The sequence below is a fragment of the Diabrotica undecimpunctata genome, chromosome 1, assembly GCF_040954645.1.
Source record: "Diabrotica undecimpunctata isolate CICGRU chromosome 1, icDiaUnde3, whole genome shotgun sequence".
In the NCBI taxonomy this organism is placed as follows: Eukaryota; Metazoa; Arthropoda; class Insecta; order Coleoptera; family Chrysomelidae; genus Diabrotica; species Diabrotica undecimpunctata.
Window position 1 is genome coordinate 10,361,866 of NC_092803.1, and position 27,867 is coordinate 10,389,732.

General features: G+C 32.4%; 1 protein-coding gene across 1 annotated transcript in view; it reads right to left on the reverse strand.

Moving 5' to 3' along the window:
• The window catches only part of LOC140444602 (monocarboxylate transporter 2-like), a 798,852-nt gene that overhangs the window by 51,483 nt on the left and 719,502 nt on the right, over positions 1 to 27,867 (reverse strand). The window contains exon 4 of the mRNA XM_072536366.1: positions 21,972 to 22,121. Within this exon, the coding sequence (XP_072392467.1) occupies positions 21,972 to 22,121 (150 nt within the window). The remainder of the gene's footprint in view (positions 1 to 21,971; positions 22,122 to 27,867) is intronic.

A 27,867-nucleotide genomic window follows, 5' to 3' on the forward strand; every position in this document is an offset into this window, starting at 1 on the left:
CTTAGTGGAAAATAGTTCATTTAGGCATTCAGTGAGAGAAAGGTACAAAATTTTGTTAATATAATTTAGTTAGTGTCATAACAATTTCAATTTTGAAGATAGTTTTGTTTAAATTGTAGATTGTCTATAGAATTTAATTAGTTTTATAAGAATATCAATTTAAAGATAGTTGATTTTAAATTTACATTGGCTAAGTTAGATATATATGTGTGTTTCATAATAATTATAATAAAGATAATTTAAAAAAGTACTTACAAGCTAATTCTTTGAGAACCGCGATAAAAACCCTATATATTATATTATTAAAAATACTCATTGCTCATCATTCAAACAAAAAACACATCATAACAATTTGGCACCCAACGCGGTGGCTCTCTATTTAAAAGAATTAGTTTGGGAAGATAAGTGCTCTCATATAATTAAATTAATTATCAGTAGAAAGAAAAAAGTATAGATTTTAATTTTAATTATATTTGAACAAGTAAAGTCTCAAAATGTCTCAAGGAAAGAAAGGTACAAGAAGCAAAAAGAATGAAGAAGATGTGGAAGTAGAAACACAACCTATACAAGAGGAGAGTTTAGTTCAAGTTCCACAAGATACTGCAGAAATGAATCCAGAAAGAGAGGAAAATGTCAATATGGCAGCTTTGATGTCATTAATGATGCAGATGAACAAGACAATGGAAGAGAATTCAAAAGAAATCAAAGAAGACATGAAAAAAATGGAACAGAAAATGGAAGAGAATACGAAAAAAATGGAAGAGAATTCAAAAGAAATCAAAGAAGACATAAAAAAATTGGAAGAGAATTCAAAAGAAGTCAAAGAAGACATGAAAAAAATGGAACAGAAATTGGAAGAGAATTATAGAAAATTAGAAAAGAAAATAGAAGATAATAATAATAAAATTGTAAAACAAATGGATAAAAAACTTGAAGCTGCAGAGAAAAAAGTAGCAAATGAAATAAAAAGTATACGGAATGACTACAAGAAAAGGATAGACAATGAGAGGACAGAAGTAAAGAGGATTATTCAAGATAATAAGATAGAAATAGAACAGAAAATAGAGTTGCAAAAATGTAACTTAGAAGTAAAAATTAACGAAGACAGGAGAAACACAGAAGAAAAATTAGACGATATACAACAAAATATCCAAATAAATAGTAATCAAATAAGAAATGTGGAACAGAGAATAGATGATATTTCACAAATGAGAGACATAGGGAGACCTTACTTAAATTTAACAAATGAGACTGGGATTAAATTCTCTGGTAATATAAAAAATTTGCATCCTAGAGTATACATAAATAGTTTAAAACATAAATTAAGATTTGTGAATAATATTAATGATATTAAAGATTATATTAGAATGACATTAAATGACAATGCAGCAACTTGGTTTGCTAGTATTGAAAATGATTTAGATAACTTTCAAACATTTGAAAATAAATTTTTAAATTATTATTGGGGTGAATTAGAGCAAGCAAAGTTTAGAGAAATTCTATATTTTGGAAAGTATAATCAAAATTTAAAATCAAATATGGTAGATTATGCATTGAAATTGATAACAGTTGCAAAATATTTAGAACCACCACTTAGAGAGGATGAAACAGTCTTAAATGTATCTAGACATTTTGATGCTGATGTTGTGCAAACCGTAACTGTACAAAATATTCAAACAATAGATAGTTTTATTAATTTTATTCAAAGAATACAAAGAGGCAATATGACAAGTAATACTAACAACAGAAAAAACAATAATAACTTTCAATATAAAAAAAATGATAATCAACAATATAGACAATCATATAACAATAATACTAGGTATGGTAATAATTTACAAAATTTTAATAATAATAACAGTAATCAAATTAGACAAAATTGTAATAACAATACTAGTTATAATAGACAACATTTTAATAACAGTACTAATAATAATAGACAAGATTTTAACAATAGAAGAAATACAGAGCGACCTAACTATAACAGACAGGTAAATTGTGTTCGAAGGAATAGAAGCTGCGAAGACAGGGAACGAAGTAGTACAAGGCAGGAAAATGTGAGTAGAAGTCATAGTAGGGAAAGACATAGGACATCAGATTCAAGTGGTCAGATACAATCTGACAATTCTAATAATCAAAATTTTGTGCAGTAAACTTTCTGAATTACAAGTTAGGCCATTGCTATTATGAAAAACCTTCTGAATTTATTTCTTTAGATGAAGAGAAAATTATTGAATCTATTAATTTAATTTATATAAATGCTTTGGCCAAAAATAAAATGATTAAGATTATGATAGATACTGGTTCAGAAAGTACTTTAGTCTCGGAGAATTTTATTTTTAATACATTAAAACTATCAGATATAATAAAGATTCCAAAAATTAAAATTATTGGTGCAAATAATAAGAAGTTGGGTGAAATTGATAAACTAGCCAATTTTAAAATTAATATTCTTAATAAAGAAATTAATATGCAAGGATTTATTGTCAAGGATTTATGTGTTGATATATTAATGGGAAATGATGAATTGGAAAAGAAGAAAGTAAAGATAGATTTTGAAGAAAAAATGGTAACTTTGGAAGGGCAAATAATTAAATTTATGCAGAAAGATGAGGTGGAAGAAGGAATAAGAGTTGATAGGATATTATTAAAAGAAAATAATGATGTTTATGAAGAAGAAATGTATTTTGATGATAGGGAAATGTCCCAAAAGAATGTAAAGAATAATTATTGTAGTGAATATTTAAGGAATGGAAATTTTAAGCAGATGGATGCCTACGAGGCGGAGTGCGTAAAATTGGAAGCAAGGAATAATGAGTACATAATGAAGAATAATTTTATTTGTAAAGAAGAAGATATGATGAAAGTTTTAAATTGCCCTGAAGAATATAAATCAATAGTCATTTCCATATTGCAGCAACACAAGGGACTTGTCAATAAAGAAAATAGAATTGCACAAAATTATATCCATAGTATAAAAGTTAAAGAAGAAAAAGATTTTAAAACAAAATCATACCCAATACCATATAAATACAGAGAAGAAGTAAACAAAACAATTAATAATATGTTAGAAGATGGGATCATTGAGAAGGCAGACACACGTTTTATTAACCCCATAGTAGTAGTACGAAAAAGATCAGGTGAAATCAGGTTATGTTTGGATGCAAGGAATATTAACAAGATTACGGAAAAGCAATTTGAAGCAGCAATGAGTATAGATGGAATATTAGGAAGAATTACAGGAATGTCATTTTTCACTAAAATCGATTTACAGCATAGTTTCTGGTTAATACCTCTAGAAAGAAAAAGTAGACAGTATACAGGATTTCAGATAGATGGAGTAGTATATCAATTCAAAGTAGTACCATTTGGACTTCAATCATCTTGCAGTGCTCTATGTAGATGTCTTCATGATATTTTGGATCAATATGAACATTTTGTAATTCACTACATTGATGATATATTAATTTTTTCTAAAACGGCTGAAGATCATGAGAAACACCTAAAAATTATAATAAATAGATTAGACAAAGTTGGACTAAAAATAAATCAAGAAAAATGTACATTTTTTCAAAAAGAAGTCATATATCTAGGTTATAAACTTAACACTAAGGGAATCGAAATGGATCCAGAACGGACACAAGTCATTCAGGAATATAAAACACCACACAATTTAAGAACTTTAAGAGGATTCATTGGAATAATTAATTATTATAAAAGGATGATACCAGATCTAAGTATAAAAGAAATTCCATTACTTGAACTACTGAGAAAAGGTGTAAAATGGAGATGGGATCAGAGAAGAGAACTAGCATTCCAAGAGATTAAAAACATTTTTCTGTCAAATTTGAAAATATACTATCCTGACTACACACAGCCATTCATATTAAGAACAGATGCATCAATAGAGAGATTATCAGGGGTATTATTACAAATACATGATGGGGTCGAATACCCAATACAATTCATTTCAAGAATTACAAAGCCACATGAAAAGGGTTACTCAGTTTCAGAATTAGAACTAGCAAGTATAATACACTGTGTCACAAAATTAAGATTTTATTTGTTGGGTAATGAATTTACAATAGAAACAGATCACCAAGCTTTAACATCTATATTAAATAACAAATATGGAAACAGTAGAATACATCGGTGGAGTCTAATATTGAGTGAATACTCATTTGAAATCAAATACATTTCTGGAAAATCCAATATAGTGGCAGATGCTTTATCAAGGTTAGAAAATACATCACAAAAAGGGCAGCGAACAATAAAAATTGGATTAAATCAATTAGTAGAAAGTACTGGATTATATTCTAAAGAAGAAATTATAAGAGATCAGATCAATTTGAGTGAAAAACAAAAAGTCATTAGGAAAGATGGGGTATATTATAAAATAATAAATGGCATAGAAGTATATGTAATAACTAGAACTTTAGCAAAGAAAATATTGAAAAATTTACATAACAATTATATGCATATTGGTTCAAGAAAGCTATGGATGTTATTTAGGGACAATTATTTTGCAAAGAATGACATAAGTATAGCAAAGGAAATTACTAACCAATGCCCAATATGTCAACTAAACAAAGAAAAGAATTTCAAAAACCAGAACACATATAAATCTAATGTTGTATATGAAAAACTAAATACAGTTTCCATGGATTTTATTTCAAATTTAGTTCTCAGTCCAACAGGAAAAAAGCATATACTAGTGATAGTTGATTTATATACAAAATTTATTAAACTATATCCCTGCTCTAGAACAAATGTTAAAACATTAAATTTATATATTAATCAATTTTTCGAAGAAATAGGACCATTTAGAAATTGCATAATAGATAATGCTACATATTTTAACAACCAAAAATTTCGGACATTTTGTGAGAAAAAGGGAATCAACATTCATTCTACAAGTATCAGACATCCTCAGGCAAATCCTGCAGAAAGATATATTAAAGAAGTTATAAAATATTTAAGGATACTGTGCCAAAACCAACATGAAACTTGGCAGCAACATATACCACAAGTAGAATATTTTTTGAATAATACACGTAATTTGAATACAGAGGAAGTACCAGAATATTTAATGTTTGGCCATATAGGAAACAGAAAGTGGATTAGTGAATATAATCAGGATATGTTAGAACAAGTAATGCAGAAAGTGAATAACCGAATTAGGAGGAAAGCTGAAAAATATATCAGAAGACAAAATCGAAATATATAAAAACCAATCACATTCCAAAAAGGAGACCAAGTGTTAATTCGTTCACTTAGAAAAAGTAATGTTAAAGAAAACCGTTGTAAGAAATTACAACCAATGTTTGAAGGTCCATATACAATTGAAAATCAGAATGGACTAAATAGTTATGTGTTAATAGATGCAGAGAACAGACTAAGAGGCATATTTCATATCAACGACATTTTTCAATATCATGAAGAGATTGAATAATATTTTCTATACCTTTAACACAAATATAATAACACTAATAACTTACTGATATATCCATTTTATTCAATAGACTTGATTTGTTAAATGGTAGATGGTAGATTTCATTATTTTGAATCAATTTGACATCATACTTGTTGAATTTTGTATATATGGAAATTAATTTGTACCCTAAAAATCATAATCTGGGGTTAGACACAAAATTGATACTATAATTGCTATAAAAATGTCTTTCTAGTATAATAAAGTGGAAAGACTTACCAATTTATATTGATGAAAGTTATTTTGAATGGAAATACTTCCTAGATTTTGTCTATAAATAAACAGAACACAATATAGATTATATTTTTAATTAAGGTTATATTTTATTCTCTGATATCGCATTCATTGCTCCATTTGACATGACAGTTTGATCATAGAATAGCCGAACTGTGCTCCGTTGTTCTCTGTTTTGACATAGACAGCGAACAGGGATGTATTTAACACATTTTAAATAAAAAAAAAATTGATTTATTAAATTTAATAAGGTATGAGAAAATTAATATTTAAAAAAATAATAAGTAAATTATTTATTTTAAATATTATTTTGGGGTATTGATACGATTAGGGTTTATAGAAAATAATTTATAAGTTATATACTACATAATATTAGATATTTGGTTGTTTTAAATAAGTTATATACTAGAGAATTTAATAAAAATATATTTATGTGAGGGCATTTTTAAGAAATTAGCATATAATAATTGTAAAAATATAATAGAAAAATATAATAAATTGTAAAATAATAGATTTAAGTGAGCCATGTGCCTAGGCAACCAACTATACATACTCCAAGTGTCAAATTAAGAATCATAATACGAATATAAGTGGGGTTATTATAATAATATATTGTTTGAAATGTGTATTTTATTAAATTAGAGTGTTAGTTACTAATTTAATTATATATTCTGATCTGAAAAGCCTAAATGTAAACAAAATTATTAATAGAAAAGAATGGAATTCTCTGGATCTCCGGAGATGGCCATGTTTGCGAAATGGTTTGTTCCAGAAAATTCAGACAAGTATTTGATAGAACAAATTGGAACATGATATCTTACGAGATGGTTCTAGAATATCAAAAGATATAAATACCCGTGATTTGGATTCAAGATGGCAGTTTTTATTCTGAAGTCAAGCAGTCATGCAGTTTTTGGAAGTTTTTAGTCAGAAGTCAGGCCAGTTTATTATGAAAGTTAGTAGAGTGAAGTAAATTGTTCAGAATTTTCAAGACAGTCAGTGAATCAGTTACAAATAGTCAAATTGTTTAATATAGTGAGTTAAATGAAGATTAAAAATTATGCATATATTTAATGCACATTTATAATTATACACAAATAATTATTGAAGATAAAAAAGGTATATTGGAAGAAATTAAATTATATTATGGTTGGAGATTAGTATAAATCAACTTATAATAATTGGATATTGGTATATTGAAAAGAAGAATAAATATAAATGCTGTTTGCTGGTTTGGTTGGTGGTGTATAGATGCTGGTGAAGAAAAATATATCTTAAATTGGTAGAAGCTGATAATTGAAAAAAGTAATTTCACAAAAAACAAGGATAACTGAAGTACGAAGACATTCAGTGGTGATTAGAATCTATATACTTAGTGGAAAATAGTTCATTTAGGCATTCAGTGAGAGAAAGGTACAAAATTTTGTTAATATAATTTAGTTAGTGTCATAACAATTTCAATTTTGAAGATAGTTTTGTTTAAATTGTAGATTGTCTATAGAATTTAATTAGTTTTATAAGAATATCAATTTAAAGATAGTTGATTTTAAATTTACATTGGCTAAGTTAGATATATATGTGTGTTTCATAATAATTATAATAAAGATAATTTAAAAAAGTACTTACAAGCTAATTCTTTGAGAACCGCGATAAAAACCCTATATATTATATTATTAAAAATACTCATTGCTCATCATTCAAACAAAAAACACATCATAACAATATATATATATATATATATATTTAAGGATTCTACAGTATTCACTGCCTTCCCTCGCTCAACCGTTTCCATCTCTCTCTGTTGTTCCATTCTCCATCGTGTAGTCCTTTCTTACTCATGGCGTCGTCTACTTCGTTCCTCCAGGATTTTCGGGGTCGTCCTCTTTTCCTCCTTCCTATGGGGCTCCATTCGGTTATTCTCTTTATCCATCTGCTGTCGCTAGCTCTTCTTACATGTCCATACCACTTTAGTCTTTTTTTGTTCTATATATGTTAGTATGTCTGTTTCTATTGATGTTCTTTGCTTTATTTCGTCATTACTTCTCCTATCCATTCTTGTTACTCTGCAGCATCTTCGCAGGCATTCCATCTCTGTTGCTATTATCTTACTGCTGTTTTTCTTGTTTATGATCAAATTTTCGGCCCCATATGTCATAATACTTCGCACTAATGTTTTATAAATCTGCGTTTTTGTCTTCATATTTAGGTGTCTATCCCACCATACTGAGTTAAGTTGTCGGATTGCTGTTCTTGTTTGTCCTAATCTTTGTGTAATTTCTTCCTCTGTTGTTGCCTTTTTCGTGATTATAAACCCCAGGTACTTGAATTTATCCTTTCCTTTGATTGTTACGTTGTCATCAATCTGTAGATCTTCTATGTCTTCTTCACTTGTAGATAGGTACTCTGTTTTCGCGAGGTTAATATCTAGGCCAGCCTTGGTATATTCTTCTTGTAGTTTCTTCATCATGTAGCTGAGGTCGTCTTGGTCTTGTGCAATCACTACTTGATCGTCTGCAAAACTTAACGTATATAGGTATTCGTTCCGTACCGGTACTCCCGGTATCGATAATGTTCATGGAAATGTTTATAGTATCACTGAGGGAAAAATTGGTTTGAAGTGTTTCCAACAACAATTTGTGGGTAAAAGCAAAATTAACGAAAAAAGTTTTTGTAAAGAGTATCATCGGAGATGAACAGCGAGGTATAAGAAATATTTGGAAGAAGTCGGGAATTTGTAGTTTCTAGAAAATGTTAAAGTACTTACGACTGGAAATTTAAAACGTTGAAATAAGAAAAGAAGGATTTATGTTTTGACCAATGAAAATGAAGGAATGTGATTGACGGAAGAGGGTGGTGAGCCAAGATAGTTTTTGGCACAGAAAGAAAAATGGAGTGGATTCTCGAAAGCTGAAAGGGGCAGTTGTGTGCTTAAAATATACAAACAATAAAATGTCAAACAATAGTGCTATTGTTTGTGTGGTTTGACCCTTAAAAGAGCTTACAATAAGATCCAAAAGAAGCTATCGGTCAAAATAAAAAAATTACCAACAAATAAAATAAATGAACAATAGTGCTCAAACAGTTTTTCTTGTGATTTTTGTTTTTTTTTTCTCGTTTCGTTAGTTAAGTTTTAATGTTAAGTATTCGTAGAGTTTTTATAACATCTAAAAAAACCAACAAATTGTTTTTAGAACTGATGATTCTTTTAAAGTTAGTTGACGACTTTCATTTGCCAAATATTGACCGATCAAACCTCTGCAATTTAATTTGAATATATCACATAACCATTGAATATATTTTAAATATATGTGTATACAGTGTGACCCATTTCGATTGGAAACACCTCTATAAAATTTGAAGTTGTTAACTGATTTTAATCAAATTTTTTTTTAATGCCATGTAATAAAATGTCTATTGCGGGACAAAATATGAAATATTTAGTTAAATTTTCAGGGCATTCTACGATACTTTTTCTTCGTCGAAAATGGAGAATTTGTATTAGTAATTTTTTTTATTAAAAAAATTTCACTGGATTCACTGGATTTCACTGGATTCACTGTCACTGGATTTAGAGTGGCTTCAAATAGCTATTACAAAAATTATATTTAGATATATTAATTAATAACAAACTTATGACAACTTAAAATTTTAAAACTCACTAAGAAAAAAACACTCTGTATTAACAGAAACATGGAAACATAATTTTAGTTTAAATCCTATTTGCCTCTACCAATCCACCATCTAATTGGATACATTTGTCGTAGCGTTTATGAATATTTCTAATTACATTTCTTAGTTGTTGGGGAGTAATTTCTGCACATACCTGTCGAATTCTTGCACGTAGTTCGTTTACGTCTCTTGGACGGGTTTGGTAAACTTTTTGTTTGATAATTCCCCAGAGAAAGAAGTCTAAAATTGTGAGATCTGGAGATCTGGGTGGCCAATCTATCAACGGACTACCCCGGCCTATCCAACGGTTCGGAAAATTTTCATTTAGTCATTGCTTCACGGTTCTGGCGTAATGAACAGAACACTCATCTAACTGGATATACAAATTTAATCGTACCGCACAAGTCGGTGTTTAAAAATTCTAAAAAGTTCTGTGAGTTCAAGTTCTTCAAAAAAGAAAGGACCAATAACTCGCTCGTTCAGTATACCACACCAGACATTGATTTTTTGAGAATACTGGCTTTTACAGTTTATTACCCAATGGAGATTATCTGCTGTCCAATAGCGACAATTCTGTGATGATACTACTCCATTTGTAGTGAAACAGGCTTCGTCAGTAAACAACACGTTTTTTAGAAAATTTATATTGTTTAAATATTCCCCTTGGGCCCATAAACAATATTCTAAACGTTTTGCTTCGTCGCCTTCTTGTAATGTGTGTAAGAATTTTGGTTTGAAAGGTTTAATATTATTTACCTTAAGACATCGCCGAGTACTCTCTCGAAGCACATTCAAATATAAACTGGCATTCCTTAAACTGGCATTAGGGTTATTTCTGAAATGATCTAAAATGATTTGATCATTTCCTCTTCTTCTTTGTAACGGGTTATTTTTTAAAATTAGTTTTGATACTGCACCATATTCATTAAATATTCTATTTATTTTGTTTACCGTACCGCAGCTAATATTAGGACGATCCACATGTCTGTCATTAAATATTGTACAAACTTCCCTGGCACTTCTATCGTTATCTCCCAAAAGACGTATAATTTCAATTTTTTCTCTCAAACTTAATCTGGCAGCCATGACACAAAATATTATTAAATAAATTTGAAGTAAATATTGTTGCAGATATTATGCATACATTTATGCTAGCACTGAAATTTGTATGACACAAATAATGTCAAACAGTAATATCGTTGTCATGGCAACTGAGATTTAAGTTGTAGCATATAAGGTTAATAATAATATAAGTGCGTTACTTGCATTAAATTTTTATGCTATTTTAAACATTTTTTAGCTAGTAGTGGTTTATTATTAAAATTATTTGAAAAATAATTAGTTTTATGGTTATCTGTTGATACAGGGTGTTCTTTTTTGACTCGTAGCTTAGTAAGTTTTAAAATTTTAAGTTGTCATAACTTCGTTATTAATAGATATATTTTAATGAAATTTTTGTCATAACTATTCGAAGCCACTCTAAATCCAGTGACGTAGAAATTTTTTTAATAAAAAAATCGCTAATACAAATTCTCCATTTTCGACGAAGAAAAACTATCGTAGAATGCCCTGAAAATTTAACTAAATATTTCATATTTTGTCCCGCAATAGACCTATTATTACATGACATTAAAAAAAATTTGATTAAAATCGGTTAACAACTTCAAATTTTATAGAGGTGTTTCCAATCTAAATGGGTCACACTATATATATATATATATATATATATATATATATATATATATATATATATATATATATATATTATATATATATATATATGTATATATATATATATATATATATATATATATATATATATATATATATATATATATATATATATAGTATGCTTTAATCACATCTTTCTTCGCCCGGCGAATACGAAATTGCAAGTTGTATAAGTCTTTAAATTGGAGTTTACTCGTTGAAATCTTTTTATCTTAATATTAGCTCTTCACTATAATGGGGATTATAATTTAATATTCTCGTACCACCAACGTCAAACTGAAACGAAGCCTGTTTAATTTCCCAAGTGTCTGCATTCAGAGAGCATAGAAATTAAAAATTTCCGCATCGAACCACTTCAATGAAATTATTTTTCTTCAACTACAGCTAGTTTGAAAACTTCTGGGTTTTAAGAAATTGGATTAGGATTTTTAATCTGTGGGTATTAAAATAATATTAAGCTTTCTTTCGATTGATTAATTTGGTATAGTTATAAGAAAAAAAAGTATAGTAATGCTTGAAAAATAGTAGAGATTGAAATTTTAAATCAGGTATTTAACCCTTTCCGACACGGCGTACACTGTAGTGTACATATACTTCAAATGCTAGTAATGGGCTATTTCCGAATCAACTCTCTGTAAGTCATGCGGCACACTGTAGTGTCGTATGACAAATTGCATATAAAATCGACGCATCACATCAAAACGTTTACCTTCTACTGTTTTGTGTAAAGTGACCATTCTTAGTACAGTGAATATCACGTTGGCGTATAACCTCAAATTAGTTGCGCGTTTATCAAACTGTTATATTTTTCTCGAGTCTATTGTAATTTCAGGTAAGTTATGAATTATTGGTTTCTTAGAAAACTTCTAATATTTTGATAGCATGAAAGTTTACAAATATGTACTTTACAGTGTACATGATGACTGACAGACGGTACTGGAAAAAACCGTTAACTGAGAAGGAACTTTATGAAATCATCAATGGAGATAATTCCGATTTAGAGGAACTAGATATGGAAGAGGATAATTACTCTGAAGATCGTGATATGCAGTGTAGGGGTAAGTGGGACTCTTCTTAGTTTTTTATTCCTTTTTCTTTAGCAAAATTGTGTGATATTAGAGTACTGTTGTTAGTAGATGAGAATGAATTGGTGGAAGGCGATATATGTGAGGAACCAGAAGAAGCTGCGCTGATTGAAATTGTGTCCGAATCACATGATATTCAAGACACGCCAATGCAACAAATACACACATGTCAGACAGCACACAAATTTGCAAGCGAATACCTGAAGTCACAAAATTTAATTGAAAAAGAACAGATCAGTTGGACAAAGGGGATCTATGAAATGTCAAAAAATATTCAGTTTTATAAAAGTAAGAAACAATAAGTGATAAGTTTACCCAGTCCAGTAGAAATTTTTTACCAGTATTTCACGGATGAGCTCCTCAATATCTGCGTAGAAAAAACAAACTTATATGCTGTTGTTAGCTCTGTGCCAAACTTTCCCGCTACAAACATTGCAGAAGTCAAGACATTTTTTGGAATTCTGTTAATAATGGGTAATTTGAATTATCCGAGAGTCCGAATGTACTGGGAACAAAAATTTGCAGTTCCTCTAATATCTGAAAATATCTCAAGTAAACAGATTTTTCAAACTACGAAATACGATGCATTTCACTTCCAACGAAGATCAACAGCCGGAAGACCGACTGTGGAAAGTACGCCCCCTTTTCAATACCATAAGAAAAAGACGCAGGCAGTTGGAACCGGAGGAGGTATATAGTATCGATGAACAAATGGTTCCTTTTAAGGGTGCTGTGAATATTAAACAATACATTAAAAATAAGCCGACGAGATGGGGTATAAAATTATTCCTATTATGTGGGATAAGTGGAACAATATATGATTTCATCGTCTACCAAGGTGCAAATACAGAACTGAAGGCAGAGTATATGTTGTTTGGCCAGTCTCCAGCTGTAGTAAGGCACCTATCCGAGCAAATACCTCCAGGAGCACAACTTTATTTTGACAATCATTTCAGTTCTTATTGGTTATTTCAATGGTTGTCAAAGAAACCAATATATGCCGCTGGTACAATTCGGTTGGACCGCATTTCTAAACCACCTTTTACTATGTGCCAAGAGAATAAAAAGAAACTTACCAGGGTTTTCGTCGAGAACGTTATCTGCAGAAAATCTGGTGTTTTGAAAGTGGATTGATAGCGGAGTTGTTACTCTGGGTTCCAATTTCGTTGGAGTAAGTTCTTCTGATGTATGTCAAAGATGGGATAAAAAGATAAAAGATTATATTGAAGTGACACGCCCCAAAGTAGTTTCTCTTTATAACAATGGGATGGGAGGTGTTGACAAGTGCGATTTTCTTATTTCTTTGTACAGATCGTTTATCAGAACAAAGAAATGGACTGTTCGATTAATGTCACATGCTGTTGACATGGCTGTCACCAACAGCTGGTTGGAATATAGGAAGCAATCGAAGGAGCTGAAAATACCGCAAAAAAATGTCATGGACCTTATACATTTTCGACAACACGTTGCTGAGGCACTTATTTTGGCAGGAAAAATACCCAGCAAAAAACGGGGGAGACCAGTTTCAAATAATCCTCTACATCCTCAAGGTAGTTCTCCTGTAGGTAACGCAGCAGGTCCTTCTGGTAAACAAGTGCGTCCGATTGAAGATATTCGTTATGATAACTTTGGCCATTTACCGACTTTCTGTGACAAAATCGCTGGTTGTAAAGGAAGCAACTGTGGATCAAGAACGTATATTCGTTGCACAAAATGTCAAGTATCATTATGTATTGCTCGAAATCAAAACTGTTTTACAGATTTTCATACCAAATAAATAGTTTTTGTCAATTACAGTCTTATAAATAAAAATCATTTCATATTGATATGTGTCTGTTAATCATTGTGTACACTGCAGTGTACATGACGTAACTTCAGAATGTCAAATTTGACAAATTTCCTGAGGAGCTTAAAAATTGTAGAAAAATATTTCTAATATTCGCTTAAACTTAAAAAAAATTATATATCGTTTTAAAAAATTCGTGTCGGAAAGGGTTAATAAAAAGATAACAAATAAAAAAAAATTAATCACACGACTGCTCTGTGAATGGGTAAAATTAATATATCATAAACAACTCTGCTCTAGGCTAAGGAGAAGCAGATGCAGATACGTAATTAGACAATTATTTATCTGCTTTTGTCACTTGGTCCTTAACCTCTTTTTCGATATTGTTGTTATTTAACAAATTAATTTCAACGTATTTACATTGAGTTATTCATGCTACCATTTTAGTTGCTTAAATGAAAAAATTTAGCTTCAACTCTTAAAATTCAAATGACTATCGCACTCGCTACAATTTAAATAGAAATTACGATTCGTGTTCGATCAATTTTAAAGTTAAATTTCTGTCCCTATTTCGTATTTCAACATGCACAATCAAAGCGACCCAAAAAGGCCAGCAAACTCGTACGTACACGTCGAAAAAAAAAATAATTCAGTGTAGCAACATGTCCCGCATACAGATTCAAGCTTTTAACCAATTTGTTACAGTATGGCGGTGGCTCCGGTGGCTGATAAGTGATGTTATCTCTTCCTGCATTCTATCTTTGCCCCCATAAATAAGCGATCGTTCTCGTGTTGTACAATGTTACGCACGCATCGGCAAGGGTTGAATTTTGGCTTTGAGGGCTGTGTAAAAAATTGTGATGTTTTGCAAATGGCTCTTTTTTGTAAAGCGAGATGTAGATATACAAATCTAGATTTGTACAAAGAGAATTTTAAATAAATCTTTACTGTAAACAGTTTTACTCAATGTATGTGGATGTCACTAATATAATGTTACAGCTATTTAAATGCCACTTGGATAAAAAATTAGCAAAAACGAAATAAGATTATATAGAATTAAATAAAACCTTAAACAGCCCAGAGAAATAAGAATTTATCAAGAAAGTCACTTTAACCTGTGCAGCTGATGCTTCTTAATTCCTATTTATTGTTTCAACAATACTGTGGTCGAACAATGTCTCTATACGATTTTAGACTATCAATTTTGGGTAGTCTTCTGATTAAAGAACAACCAAAAGCAGATCCACCAAGGAAACGAAAAAGGCACGTACTGACAAAAATTTCTTCGAAATGTGACGGTTTAAGAACCAAGAGAACCAAGAAACGTTGCAAAGTATGTTCTCAAAAACAGATACGGAAAGATACTACATACCATTGCGAAATGTGTCCTAATAAACCAGGATTCTGTGTAGAATGTTTCGACAATGACCATCCGGAGTAATAGATTTTGTTACTTTGTTTATAGTATTTGCAATTAGTTAGTTTCGTTTCTGTTTTTATACTTTTTTGCTGACGCGAATAATATTATTTCAGTTTGTAGGAGAGATATTGTATTTGTTTTTATAATAAAAATATTTTGTTCATGTTGTTGTTTTTTATGTCTTTATCTAACAGCTATCTAATATATCGAATATATCGATGAATTGTTCGATGATGAAAGAGGAGATCTGGAGCACATAGAACTTACGTCAGAAGAAATAGGTCCATATATTACAAAAGAAGAAATATTGCACGCATTAAAAACAATGAAGAGCGGGAAAAGCCCTGGACCTGATATGCTTCCTATAGAAATCCTAAAAATTCTAGATGAGAAGCACATTGATGTTTTAGTGACACTTTTGAACCAAATTTATAGTTCAGGCGTATTACCCAAAGAGTGGTTGACATCTATTTTTATTTGTCTCCCTAAAAAGAAAAACGCAAGAGAATGCAGCGATTACCGCACCATTAGCTTAATGTCTCATACGCTAAAGTTACTACTTAAAGTCATCCATAACCGAATATATCACAAACTGGACATAGACGTTAATAATACACAATTTGGTTTCCGCAAAGGCCTAGGAACACGTGAAGCTCTTTTTTCACTTAATATACTAATACAAAGATGCCTGGACGTCAATCAAGATATATACGCATGTTTTATTGACTATAATAAAGCATTCGATAAAGTACGACATGAACATTTAATGAATGTCCTGAAATCAAAGAAGATTGACTACAACGACCTCAGGATCATATCAAATTTATACTATAAACAGCGAGCAAAAGTACGTGTTAACGAACAGCTGTCAGAAGAAATTGAAATTAGATGTGGAGTAAGACAGGGATGCGTATTGTCGCCAATTCTTTTCAACGCCTACTCCGAAGAGGTCCTGAAAAAAGCTCTTGAGGGTGAAACAGCTGGAATAAAGGTAAATGGAGTTCCCATTAACAACATTAGATATGCGGACGACACTATGATTTTAGCCGAAAACATTGAAGATCTTCAGAGACTGGTGACCAGAATAGCAGAGCATGGAAAAGAGTATGGTCTAACAATGAATGTCAAGAAGACGAAATTTATGAGAATATCGAAAACTCAAAGAAATAACGAGAGTCTTCTAATAAACGAAACCAACGTCGAACAAGTGGACAAATATGCATACCTGGGAACAATGATTAACTCCACAAATGATTACAATCAGGAGATAAAAATAAGAATAGAAAAGGCTAGAGCAAATTTCAACAAAATGAGAAGAGTTCTATGTACCAGGGATTTAAAACTGGAACTAAGAGTTAGGTTGGCGAGGTGCTATGTTTTTTCGACCTTATTTTATGGAATGGAATCTTGGACCTTGAATGCTACATCAACGAAAAAACTGGAATCATTTGAGCTGTGGGTGTACAGAAGAATTCTGAAAATATCATGGACAGAACACGTCACAAACAAAGAGGTTCTGAGAAGGATGAACAAAGAAATGGAAATTTTAAATTCAATAAAAACAAAAAAATTGGAATATCTCGGACATATTACACGTGGAGAGAAATACACCTTGCTCCAACTGATCATGCAGGGAAAGATCCAAGGAAAGAGAAGCATAGGGAGGCGTAGAATGTCATGGCTGCCCAACCTGAGAGAGTGGTACGGATGTACATCAAATGAACTTTTCAGAGCAGCCGTCTCAAAAGTTCGAATAGCTATGATGATTGCCGACCTCCGCCGCGGAGATGGCACTTGAAGAAGAAGATCTAACAGCGGACAGGTAGGTATATCCCATACTTAGCACTTAGTACCTGTATTTCTCTTGAAAGATGCTAAAATATATGACTCCGATCGGCGTCGCTGAGCACTGAGCAAGGAATTTTTAACAAGGTGAGCATGACGCCGATCGGAGTCACGCGTCAAAAATACATAAGTGTGATCATGTTTTTTGTTTTACACACAAAAATGGAATTCTGTCCCTGCTGTAATTTCCTTCAGTTCCATGTATGTATCTTCCTGTTTAATTCTGAAATATCTTTCCACGATACAGGATTCAATTATTTGAGATTATCGTTTTGGTAAATATAGTCTTAGTTTATAGTTATGGCGTCTTTGCCATACTTTATTATATACCTAGATACATCCTAATAATACAACGACTCAAAATAACAGTGATGCATGGTTTATTGAACGTCAACAACGATTAACGTCCAGCAATTTCGGAAAAATATCTAAATTGCGAGACAAAATAGACAGAACTAAAACAGTGGAAGCAATATTGAATCCAACGTTTTGTGGAAATAGATTTACGGAATACGGAATTGCGAACGAAACTAAAGCAAAAAAAATATTAGAAACAATTTTAAATATAAATATTGAACTATCAGGCCTGTTCATACATGATGAATATCCCTTTCTTGCAGCTAGTCCTGATGGTTTAATAGGCGACTCAGGCGTAATCGAAATCAAATGTCCATATAAAGCAAGAGAACTTACGCCTAAAGAAGCTATTGAACAAAAAAAAAGATTTATAAAGATGTAAAACTGTGGAAAAATATGCTACCAAAATTGCAAGATTTTTATTATAATTTTTATCTGAAACAGCTTCTAAAGAAGCATTACACATAATTCTATTATGTGAATTTGATAGTAATATGCGTGATTTCTCTTTAAAATATATCTATTATCTTTAATTTCTATATACTTTAATATTTTCTTCTCTATTGCATCTTTAGGCCATAAATATTTGCTGAAATTGGACATTTAATTTGGACAATAATATTACCTATGAGTCGATCAGTTGTTGCAGCTAAAAAACAATATTCCTGATGAACAAACATTCCTGATAGGCAAATATCTAAAGCAAGCATTTCGCTTAATTCTTGTACTGCAATGGATTGTTTTTCTATTCCATAGGCTGTGAATTTATTTCCTTATAAGCATTTGAAATAATGTCTTTGGCAACCTAATAGACATAAATCCTTTTATTTTAATTTCATGAATAGTTTTATTTGCCACATCTCAACATTTTTTATTTCAGAATATTTATCATCAAACTGTAATCTACGTTAAAAGCCAATTTGTCAGTAAAAAAGTAAAAAAAAAACAAAAGAAAATATAAGACATAAAAAAACGAATTCAGCAATACTGTGTCCTCAAAATATCTTGTTATACATTATTTTGTAATAAAATTTTATAAAAGTTTGTTTTCGATTTGATTGTTATGATTTACAGTACGATTATTTGTTACCTGTATGTACCTTTGCTAAAATATGAATTAATTATTCAATAAATAAGATTACTCTGGTATACTCGTATTATTCTAATTACCTCATAACCGCACTGAATAGTAGATTGCCCGCTCGCTTTATTGTATAGACCCAAGACTTTTCACCACATGGGGTGGGTGTCCCGGTTGTAAGTAGGTATAAAGCTCAACTCTAGTACAAGATGACGTTTAGAATATTCTTTGTGAATGGATTTTGTTTTCGCAAAGGAAGATATTTTTGAAATAGAGATTCCACTGAATTTAACTGTTAGGATTTTCGAGGATAAGCCTTAACCTCTAATCACAACCACCAAAAAATATTACCGCTCCTGGCAAATGTCGCAATTTAAAGTTAGCAGTGAAAGTGTTAACACAACAACCACAAATTTTTTCAGAGCAGCAGTTTGCAAAATACAGATTGCCATGATGGACGCCAATATCTGAAACGGAGATGCACTACAAGAAGAAGAAGTCTGAATACCATATTTTGAATTGTAACTAAAATCTTTGCTAGTGTAAATAAAAGTTTTGAGTGTTTGTGCTTTTTAAAAAAGTGTTTTCCTAAGAAAAACATTCATAGTTCCCGCCTCATTTACATCTCGTTTTTAAAAGTCTTTAAAATAGTCCTAAGTTTTAAGCATGAGTATTTTTTTCTTTTTTGATGTTTTTATAGCTTCTTTTTTATTCTTTTAGAATTATCCTGTAATACATGGGTGGCCAAACCACGGCACGCGTGCCACGGTGTGGCACGGCGGTATCTTAGATGTGGCACGCGAGGACTTTTTGGAAAAATAAAAAAAAAAAAATAAAAAAAATTTAACTTAGTAAAAAATTAAAAATTCGTCTTTTATTCTACGCCACTCTTTTATTGTACGCCACTGCCTCGCGCTAGACACGTTCACGTTATTCATCGCTATGTCGATGATTGTCGATGCCCGGTTGACTCAGTTCTCAGTTGATTCTCAACTTTTGTGCGAGAGGCTTCAAGACTGTTTGCCTTGTGAGATAGTGTTTTTACAGTTTATTTTCTTTTAAAATAATTGTTTTCGAAATGACCACGAGTAAACCATCAACTTTAAAACGTAAATATGAGGACGATATCGCGATTCGTGAATTTAAAACTGAGTGGGAAGAACATTTCTTATTTACACATCACAACACTTCCAAGCCTTGCTGTTTGATATGTGGAATTTGTGTGGCAGTGCCAAAAAAATTTAATCTGGACCGCCACTATAATCAAGTTCATGGCGATTTTACCAACAATTATCCTGTCGGATCACGCCTACGAACCGAATTCATCGCCAAGAAAAAAAAATCTTTAGCCGGGCAACAATCTTTGTTTCAAAAGAGAAGTAATAAAAAGGAAACAATGGTGAAGACTTCATATGAGCTCTCGCTGTTATTAGCAAGCAAGAAAAAGCCATATTCCGACGCTCAAAATGTCGGTGATTATCGCCGGACTACGAGACTGTAAATATTTTTCACTGGCTTTGGATAAAAGCTCTGACATCACAGGTAATGCGCAGTTGAGCATATTTGTACGCTTCTTGACAGATACTTTCGATGTTGTGGGGAAGCTGTTAGATTTGCGCCAACTGGTCTCCACAACAGGACAGGATGTCTTGGATTAAGTGAAAAATGTTATTGAAGGTAGCAAAGTGGAGTGGTCGAAATTGGAGTCGGTTTATACAGATGGAGCGCCTTCCATGGTCGAATCAAAGGATTACTTGAAAACTTTTTAGGGAGAAATGTTTTCAAATTCCATTGTATAATCTACCAAGAAGCGTTATGTGCCAAGGACCTCGACCTATCCTCGGTGATTGAGCCTGTATTGCGGTGTATCAATAAAATACATGCTCGAGCTAGTAATCGACGACGATTTCGAGAACTTTTTCAGGAAGGAACGAAGGAGGCAGGTGAATTACTCCTTTATTGCAGTGTTTGATGGTTGTCCAAAGGGCACTGGCAAGATTTTGGATTTTGAAAGAGTGTGTTCTGCAATTTTTGAAGGAGAATGAGGAATTGCCAAACGAATGCTCTCTGTTGAAAAATGAAGACTGGCTATGGGATTTAGCTTTCCTTGCGGAGATAATGGGACATTTCAATATATTAAATTTAAGATTACAAGGAAAAGATTGTATTTTTCTAACTTTAGTTAGCCACGTAAGCTGTTCTAAATTACGATAAGTTTAAAAATTTAATGTCAAGAGATTAGATTTCAGGATTTCCAGGAAGAAAATAAAAATATTTAACTTTTCACAAATCCTTTTTCCATTTCACTTAAAGATGTTGAAAATTATCCGCCGGAATTCCAAATGGAAATAATAGATTTGCAAAGTAATATATTGTTGAAAAATAAACATAACGAGCTTGTTTTATGAAGTTAAGAAGTTAAGAGCTTGTTTTAGGTACAAGTAATTCAAATTATATTGAATTTTGAAAATAGGTTTCCACAGCTGTTTTTCCATAACAATTTTGCTTTGCGGTATTGTTGTCGTTTTGGTTCGACGTATGTTTGTGAAGAAATGTTTTCAATTATGAATGTTATTAAATCACAATATCGTTCAAAATTAACCAATAATCATTTGAAAAATCTAATTTTATTAGCTGTAACAAAAATTGACCCCAACATTCAAGATTTAATTAGGAAAATTCAGATTCACAAGCCATATTAACCACATCAACCATAAACATGTACTGTACTACTAGTAATAAACAATCTCAAGTAGTTGATAATTATATTTTTTTACTATTTAAAATAAAAAAAAAGGTCTTAGAAAAAGTATAGCATTCTACTCGCATGTAATGGCTATTACTCACTCTGATGAATTACGAAACTTGCTTTCGCTCGTGTCGCAAACTTCATCATCGTGAGTAATAGCCATCATTACATGTTCGTGGAATAATATACTATTGTAGCTACAGATAATACAAATTCCACCTACCTATTGAATTTTTTGTTAGAAAATTTTTGGTGGCACGACCAACTTTTCATAAACAGATAGTGGCATACTGTTAAGAAAGTTTGGCCACTCCTGCTGTAATATATACAAAGTCCAACTAAGTTTTTTAACTTTATAAAATTTTATATAGCAAAGGAAAATCATAAATTCAATACACATAATATTAGCTTAAAAATCATTGTATCGCAATGTTATTTTATAGAAATAGAAATATAAAATATCAATTAATAGAGATAACAGGCAACGGATAGGTAATGGGAGAAATTAAGTGGTAATACGTACCAGCTCCCATAATATAGATTTCTTGATCTTGAAACTTTTTAAGAAGAAACTTCATGGTATATAAATATAATAAACCGTAAGAAAGTTGTATCCCTGACGTCAGCAAGTGCGCTAGGAAAGCAGCTCCACACACCAACCAACCCCAACCCCCTAAAACAAAGACATAAGGTATTCAATAACTTAACATTATTATGGTTGGTAAAGTATATAATTTTATTAGTAATATTAAAAGGAAAAGGAACTAATTTTATAAGTCATCTACTCAATTCTAAATTTGGTTTATTTATTGTTATCCTAGTATGTAATATTTTTTACAGTAAAATCGTTTTAAGTCACGATTTATATAAAATTACGTTACTTTTATTTTAAATTTTCATAACGTCAAACTTATGTTAAAATTTCCCTAGCACTGCTAAAAATACGACAACCATACGGAGTTGCTCGATCCTTCATAGATGTCAATATCTAGATTTAGATTTAGAATTATGTTGATTAACTATAGAAAAACATTTCTTATTATTAATTGTATAAATTTAATGCAAAATTGTTTTAAGTTTAATAATTCAAAAAATAATCATTTGTTTCTGTTCATCCTGTGTATATTTCATTTCATTTGTGTATCAATTTGATTCGCAATGTATAACTTAATAAACTGTATTTATAAATATTTACATCCAGTAGCGCCTCGCTAATCCGGACTCCTTTTTGTTTGGCAATCGCTGTAATCCGGCCGGGCAAAGGAGTTCGCGCGCGGGTGTAGGTGGTAGGTGCGGGGGCTGCCGTGAACCAACCTGTCGTCAGTCTTTTGTTTATCGCATTTTGTGTTGGTACAGTGTCGATTTATCGAGCTCGCTTACATCATGGCCACGCCAGGTAAACATTAAACATTAACAATAAAAGAAAAATTGCGGGCTATAGAAATGTTATATAAAGGTGACAGCTACTCTACCACTGCTAGGACATTTGGTATAGACAGGTCAACTGTGGGCGACATAAAGAAAAACAAAGACAAAATCTGAAAGTTTGTAAGCCTAACAGAACGTGGCCTGGTGTATGAAAAACACTAAATAAATCGGAAAATCCCGTTTTAGAAGATGCATTGTTTACTATAGGCGCATTCTCAGAATATCATGGATGAACCGCGTCACTAACACGCAAGTACTCCAAACTTTAGACAAAAGATGCGAAATTCTAAATGAGATAAAAACTAGAAAGATGGAATACTTGGGGCACATTGTGATAGGTGAAAAGTAAGAAATATCATGCAGGGCAAAATTAAGGGCAAAAGAAGTGTGGGAAGAAGAAAAATATCGTGGCTTCGTAATCTACGTGAATGGTTCGGGTGTAGTTCGATTGAACTTTTTAGGCGCGCTGCTAACAAAGTCGCAGTGGCCATGATGATTTCCAATCTCCGCTAGGAGTGGCACGAGAAGAAGAAGAAGAATTGTTTACGTGATTTTTGCAACAAAGACAATTACATGTTCCTGTAAGTGGTGATATGATCTGTGAGAAAGCTCGTGTTTTTAATCCCCAGATTGCAAACTCCAATATCGAGTTTAATGCAAGCCGCAGAGGGTTAGACAAATTTAAAAGACGCCACGGAATAAGACGTTTAAAAATAGCCTGTGGAAAACTATCCAATGATGAATCCGCTATCGGACCATTCGAACTAGAATTACAGAAAGTTATTAGAGAAAAAAAAATTGACAGCGGAAGATATGTACAACGCTGACGAATCTGGTTTGCACTGGCGATTATTGCCCACTCGTACTTTAGCCGCTGCCAACGAGAAGTCGGCTTCCGGAAGGAAAATGATTAGGATGAGAGTGACATTCATGCCTTGTGCAAATGCGGCTGGAACCCATAAACTTTAATTATTATCGTGCACAAAAAAATGCTTGGGTTACGAAAGACTTGTTTCTTAACTGGTCTAAAATGGAGTTTGTTCCCGCGGTCTGTCACCATCTGTTGTCTCTTAATTTGCCTTCTCGGGTACTTTTAGTGTTAGATAATTATCCTGAGCATCCATCAGCAGATAAACTTACCTCTGAAGGCGGCAAAATTTTTACAATATTCCTGTCAGCTAGCACCACGGCCGTATACAATTATCGGATGAGAACGTTATATAAAATGTAAAGTTAAATTACCGCAAATTACTTTTGGTTTACTATCATGCATTATGTTCTGCCAACCTCATCAACACATTAAAATAGATATTTTTAAAGGACGCACAGATGATGATGTTCCCTTAGCCAAGATTTTTAATAGGTTGAGGGGACCCAATGATCCTCAAAGAAGTGAGGCAGAAGCTCAAGAATAGGCTGCTTCTTCTTCTTCTTCTCGTAGCACTACAACCTGGGGTGGGTTTTGGCTAACTGCACAACTTGCTTCCATCTTGAACGATCGTCCAAAATAGTTGGATCAGTGGGTAGCCCCATTGTTCTTAGATCTGACCATATATTCTCTCTATTGCATTCGTGGACGTCCTGAAAACCTTCTTCTTGTGGGGGCTTCCTTTCATATTAACTTGGCAAGGTGGTTATTAGGGAGTCTATGGATATGGCCGGCCCATCTTAGACGTTGGGGTTCATTCTCTTAGACTATATCGCTCGCTTGACCTCAGCATTTGTTTTCATTCGGTATTGGTTGCTATTAATGTCGTGATAAGGCCCAAAGATTCTTCTGAGGATTTTCCTCTCAAAACATCTAAGTTTTCTTTCAGTTTCTTTGGTCAGGATCCATGTCTCACACCCATACATGAGCACCGGTCTAATCACCGTTTTATATATTCTAATCTTTGACATTCGTGTTAGACTTTTAGGTTTAATAGTATTGTGGAGGCTGTACATACATCTGTTTGCTGCCTGAATCCTTTCTTTAATCTCTTCCGCTATATCGTTATCCGCAGTGATTGTTGCTCCGAGATATTTAAAACTCTCCACTGATTTAAAGTTATATGGGTCTCATGTATTATTTTGCCCTATTCTATCTCGTCCGTTTTGTCTGTTGATGCACATGTATTTAGTTTTCTCTTCCTTTAACCTTAAACCAATTTTCTTTGCCTCTACCTCCAATTTATTAAGAGTCTCCTTCACATTGGTGACTGTGTTTCCCACAATGTCAATGTTATCCGCGTATGCTAGTAGTAATTTTGGTCCATTCGGTTTTAAGTTGTGCTGCTCTTTGTATTTCTCCAGGATGATATTAAAGAGGAGAGGTGACAGCGCATCTCCTTATTTCAGGCCACTGCTTACTTCAAAAGATTCTGAGAGTTTGTTATCTATCCGTACTCTGGATCTACAACTATTCACACAAAACTTAACAAGCTGGATAAGTTTTTTTGGAACTGAAAGTTCTGCCATTGCATTCTACATCTGATCCCTTTTAATGCTGTCGTACGCTTGTCGGAAATCTATGAAGAGATTATGGATAGTTCTATTGAATTCCCATCCTTTTTCAAGCAGGTGTCTTAGCGTAAAGATCTGATCTAAGGTCGATCTATGTTTTCTGAAGCCGGCTTGGTATTCCCCCATGAAATTTTCTACCAACGGTGTCAGCCTACTTAATAGGATGTTCAATAAGATTTTATATGCCGTATTAAGTAGAGAGACAATCAATATTTGGTCATCGCTGATGACCAAATACTGATTGCTTAGGATCATGACGACTTGAGTTACATGACTCCGAAGCTAATAGAAGAATATAACAAATGGGGTCTCTAAGTCAACATTAAGAAAACTGAAATCATGTGTATTGGAGGGAAAAAGCAGTCCATTATATTAGACGATGGGGTAGAAATTCGACACTGTGATGAATACAAGTACCTGGTTATGAAGATAACTCAAGATGGAACACTCGATGCTGCTATAAAAGACAGAAACATACAGGGTAGAAAAGCTATATCCATGATGAACGGCATTCTGTGGGACCAAACAATATCTAAAGCGAACAAACAACTTATATACAATACCATACTTAAAAGTGTAATTACATATGGCAGTGAAGTTTGGCCAATGAAACAAAGAACACAGAAACTGTTACTAGCAACAGAAATGGACTTCTGGAGAAGAGCAGCTGGCAAATAAAGGAGAGATCGGATACCAAATGAGAGAATACGAGAAATGATGGGAGTCAAGCATACAATAGTTGATGACATAAAAACAAAACAGTTAATATCGTACGGCCATGTACAGAGAAAGCCAAATGACAGGATTCCGAAACAGATTTTGACGTGGACACCACAAGGAAGAAGAAAAAGAGGAAGGCCGAGAAGAAGCTGGAGAGAGGGAATTGAAAAAGAACTAGAGGAAAGAGAAATCCCTCCAGGCCTATGGTTAAATAGAGAAGAATGGCGGTTAGGAGTCGGAAGGCATCGGAGAACGCTGTGAACCGATAGTAGTAGTATTAAGTAGGGAGATGCCTCTATAATTACAGCACTTGGTTTTGTCTTTGTTTTTATGGATGGAGATTATTACACTTTCGTTCCATTTTGTTGGTATTTTCTCTTCGTTCCATATAAGTGTTATTAGTTTGTGTATTTGTCTGTGTAGAGTTTCTCTTCCATACTTAAGGAATTTAGCCAGTATATTGTCAGAGCCTGGAGCTTTTCCGTTCTTTAATTTGTTAATTGCGTGCAATGTTTCATCTATTTTGGGGTCCTTTACTGGTACATCCACCCCAAAATATATATTTTCTCCATGTTCTTTCTCTTGATGTATGTTTAGTAAAGTCTTAAAATATTCTTGTCATGTTTGGAACAGTTCTTTTTCATTTATTATTAATTCATCATTTTTTCTGAGTACAGACACGCATCTAGGTCTGAAGCCTTTCTTTTGGCTTGACACTGATTTGTAAAATGCTTGACTATTTGACTGTTTGACTATTTGACTGTTTGACTATTTGACTGTTGCCTATTCCTTTCCATTTCTTCATATTTTTGTTGTTCGTACTGCCTTTTTTTCTCTCTAATTAATTTTCTTGTTTCTCGGCGTGAAGTTGCATAGTTTTCTTTACTTTCTGCTGTTCCTTGTTAAAGCATTATGTTTCGCTTTATCTGTCTGTCGTGTAGTTTTTCTTGACATTATGCTGCCATTTCTTGACATTAGCTGCTGATTGTGACAAAAGTGAGATACAAAGTGTTAACTGATGAGGAGATTGTGCGAGCGGCTATGTGTGAGGACGATGAGCAAAATGGGGACAATAGCGTTGAAGTTCTCGCCTCCGAAAAATTTGGTAGTTCAGAGGCAGTAGGAGCTTTTAACACAGCTTTAAAATGGACTGAAGAAAGCGAATTTGATAGCCACGAAGTTGTGTTTCTCCCTCGGCTTAGAGATCGAGCTTTTGAAATAAAGTGTGAAAATTATAAACAGAAGAGCATTATAGACTTTTACAAGAAAAACTAACTCATTGTTTTATCTAAACTCACTGCTTTTCTTACATGGTTATTATTTTGAACATTTGCAATTTTTTCTGTATACTGTAATTTAAAAATGGATTAAAGAAATTAAGGTTAAACATATGTTTTATTACCATTAAATTATAGCATACTATAATCCGGATGCCTAGATAATCCGCAAAGTGTCTTGTTTTTGCCTCTCCGGATTAACAATTCCCTACTGTATTAAATATAGCTTAATAGCTTTAAAAAATAATTACTGTTGTGTATTTTGATTGTGTTTGAAAAAGGCAAAAACAAATAAATTGTCGCTGTAGAGAGCTTTAAAAACTTTAAGTCTCTCTTAAAGAGAGACACTTTAAAAATTCCTCACTTAATAACTATTCTGATGTTTTGGCAATGCTGTCGGGATATAACGTCGCAAATCTTAAAGTAAAATGATGTTTGTATAAAAAGTTCTATTCATGCAAAAAGCAGTCAATATAGGTTGCTTCCCACTTG